The 2,500-nt window shown below is 51.6% G+C and overlaps 1 protein-coding gene across 1 annotated transcript in view; it reads left to right on the top strand.

The window, feature by feature from the left end:
• The window catches only part of LOC122242783 (cell adhesion molecule Dscam2), a 234,619-nt gene that overhangs the window by 176,210 nt on the left and 55,909 nt on the right, over positions 1–2,500 (top strand). The window contains exon 11 of the mRNA XM_086554717.1: positions 455–606. Within this exon, the coding sequence (XP_086410843.1) occupies positions 455–606 (152 nt within the window). The remainder of the gene's footprint in view (positions 1–454; positions 607–2,500) is intronic.

Raw genomic sequence — 2,500 nt, 5'->3', positions numbered from 1 at the left:
ATTGTCCACATACAGTGCATAAAAAAGGCTATGAACCCAACCTCGACAAAAGCCACATTAAAAGATTATAGGACATTGCATGCCAAACGCTTTGACACTTGCAAACACAGAGACATTGGAAACCCATTCTCCCTCATGATTTTTATGTGCATTGTATATTGACAAGCACATACATATATGGCACACACTCACTCACTCACTCATTTTCTCACTCACTTACACTCACTCACCACTCACTCGCTCACACATACATAAACACACACTTACACACACACATACACAATACTCACTCACACTCACATTCAAACTCCCTCACACACACAGATACACACACAGATACACACACACACACACATACACACTCAGTCACCCACTCATTTACTCACTAACTCATTCATACACCATGATTCTGAAGTGAAGGTAGTTTCTTTACCGCCCTTTTCTGTCCCTACAGGCTGGTTGTAGGCCAGTATGTGGGCGTGGGCGGCTCGGTGGTCAGCCATGTTAACATTACGAGCGTGCGAGCGGAGGACGGCGGGGCGTACACGTGCACAGCGGCCAACAGAGCAGGCACTGTTTCCCACCAAGCTAGACTCAATGTCTATGGTAAGTCGCAATGTGGTAAATCGGATGTGGTGAGTCGTTTGGGTTATTTTATCTGTTTGTTAAGTCGTACTTCAGCGACATTAGGTGACTTGGCGTGTCTGGCAGGTCGTACTTCAGCGACATTAGGTGACTTGGCGTGTCTGGTAGGTCGTACTTCAGCGACATCAGGTGACTTGGCGTGTCTGGTAGGTCGTACTTCAGCGACATCAGGTGACTTGGCGTGTCTGGTAGGTCGTACTTCAGCGACATCAGGTGACTTGGCGTGTCTGGAAGGTCGTACTTCAGCGACATTAGGTGACTTGGCCTGTCTGGTAGGTCGTACTTCAGCGACATCAGGTGACTTGGCGTGTCTGGTAGGTCGTACTTCAGCGACATTAGGTGACTTGGCGTGTCTGGTAGGTCGTACTTCAGCGACATCAGGTGATTGGCCTGTCTGGCAGGTCGTACTTCAGCGACATCAGGTGACTTGGCGTGTCTGGTAGGTCGTACTTCAGCGACATTAGGTGACTTGGCGTGTCTGGCAGGTCGTACTTCAGCGACATCAGGTGATTGGCCTGTCTGGCAGGTCGTACTTCAGCGACATCAGGTGAATTGGCGTGTCTGGTAGGTCGTACTTCAGCGACATCAGGTGACTTGGCGTGTCTGGCAGGTCGTACTTCAGCGACATTAGGTGACTTGGCCTGTCTGGAAGGTCGTACTTCAGCGACATCAGGTGATTGGCCTGTCTGGTAGGTCGTACTTCAGCGACATCAGGTGATTGGCCTGTCTGGTAGGTCGTACTTCAGCGACATCAGGTGACTTGGCGTGTCTGGAAGGTCGTACTTCAGCGACATTAGGTGACTTGGCCTGTCTGGAAGGTCGTACTTCAGCGACATCAGGTGATTGGCCTGTCTGGTAGGTCGTACTTCAGCGACATTAGGTGACTTGGCGTGTCTGGAAGGTCGTACTTCAGCGACATCAGGTGATTGGCCTGTCTGGCAGGTCGTACTTCAGCGACATCAGGTGACTTGGCGTGTCTGGAAGGTCGTACTTCAGCGACATTAGGTGACTTGGCGTGTCTGGTAGGTCGTACTTCAGCGACATCAGGTGATTGGCCTGTCTGGCAGGTCGTACTTCAGCGACATCAGGTGACTTGGCGTGTCTGGTAGGTCGTACGCTTAGGATCAGGTACTTCGTAGGTCGTACTTCAGCGACATTAGGTGACTTGGCCTGTCTGGCAGGTCGTACTTCAGCGACATCAGGTGACTTGGCGTGTCTGGTAGGTCGTACTTCAGCGACATTAGGTGACTTGGCCTGTCTGGCAGGTCGTACTTCAGCGACATCAGGTGACTTGGCGTGTCTGGTAGGTCGTACTTCAGCGACATCAGGTGATTGGCCTGTCTGGCAGGTCGTACTTCAGCGACATCAGGTGACTTGGCGTGTCTGGTAGGTCGTACTTCAGCGACATTAGGTGACTTGGCGTGTCTGGCAGGTCGTACTTCAGCGACATTAGGTGACTTGGCCTGTCTGGTAGGTCGTACTTCAGCGACATTAGGTGACTTGGCGTGTCTGGTAGGTCGTACTTCAGCGACATTAGGTGACTTGGCGTGTCTGGTAGGTCGTACTTCAGCGACATTAGGTGACTTGGCCTGTCTGGTAGGTCGTACTTCAGCGACATAAGGTGACTTGGCGTGTCTGGTAGGTCGTACTTCAGCGACATTAGGTGACTTGGCGTGTCTGGAAGGTCGTACTTCAGCGACATCAGGTGACTTGGCGTGTCTGGAAGGTCGTACTTCAGCGACATTAGGTGACTTGGCGTGTCTGGAAGGTCGTACTTCAGCGACATCAGGTGACTTGGCGTGTCTGGAAGGTCGTACTTCAGCGACATTAGGTGACTTGGCGTGTCTGGTAGGTC

Source organism: Penaeus japonicus, unplaced genomic scaffold (genome assembly GCF_977035675.1).
Source record: "Penaeus japonicus unplaced genomic scaffold, GWHDUDI00000001_assembly GWHDUDI00000030, whole genome shotgun sequence".
Classification (NCBI taxonomy): domain Eukaryota; kingdom Metazoa; phylum Arthropoda; class Malacostraca; order Decapoda; family Penaeidae; genus Penaeus; species Penaeus japonicus.
This window is presented reverse-complemented; position numbering and strand designations above follow the sequence as displayed.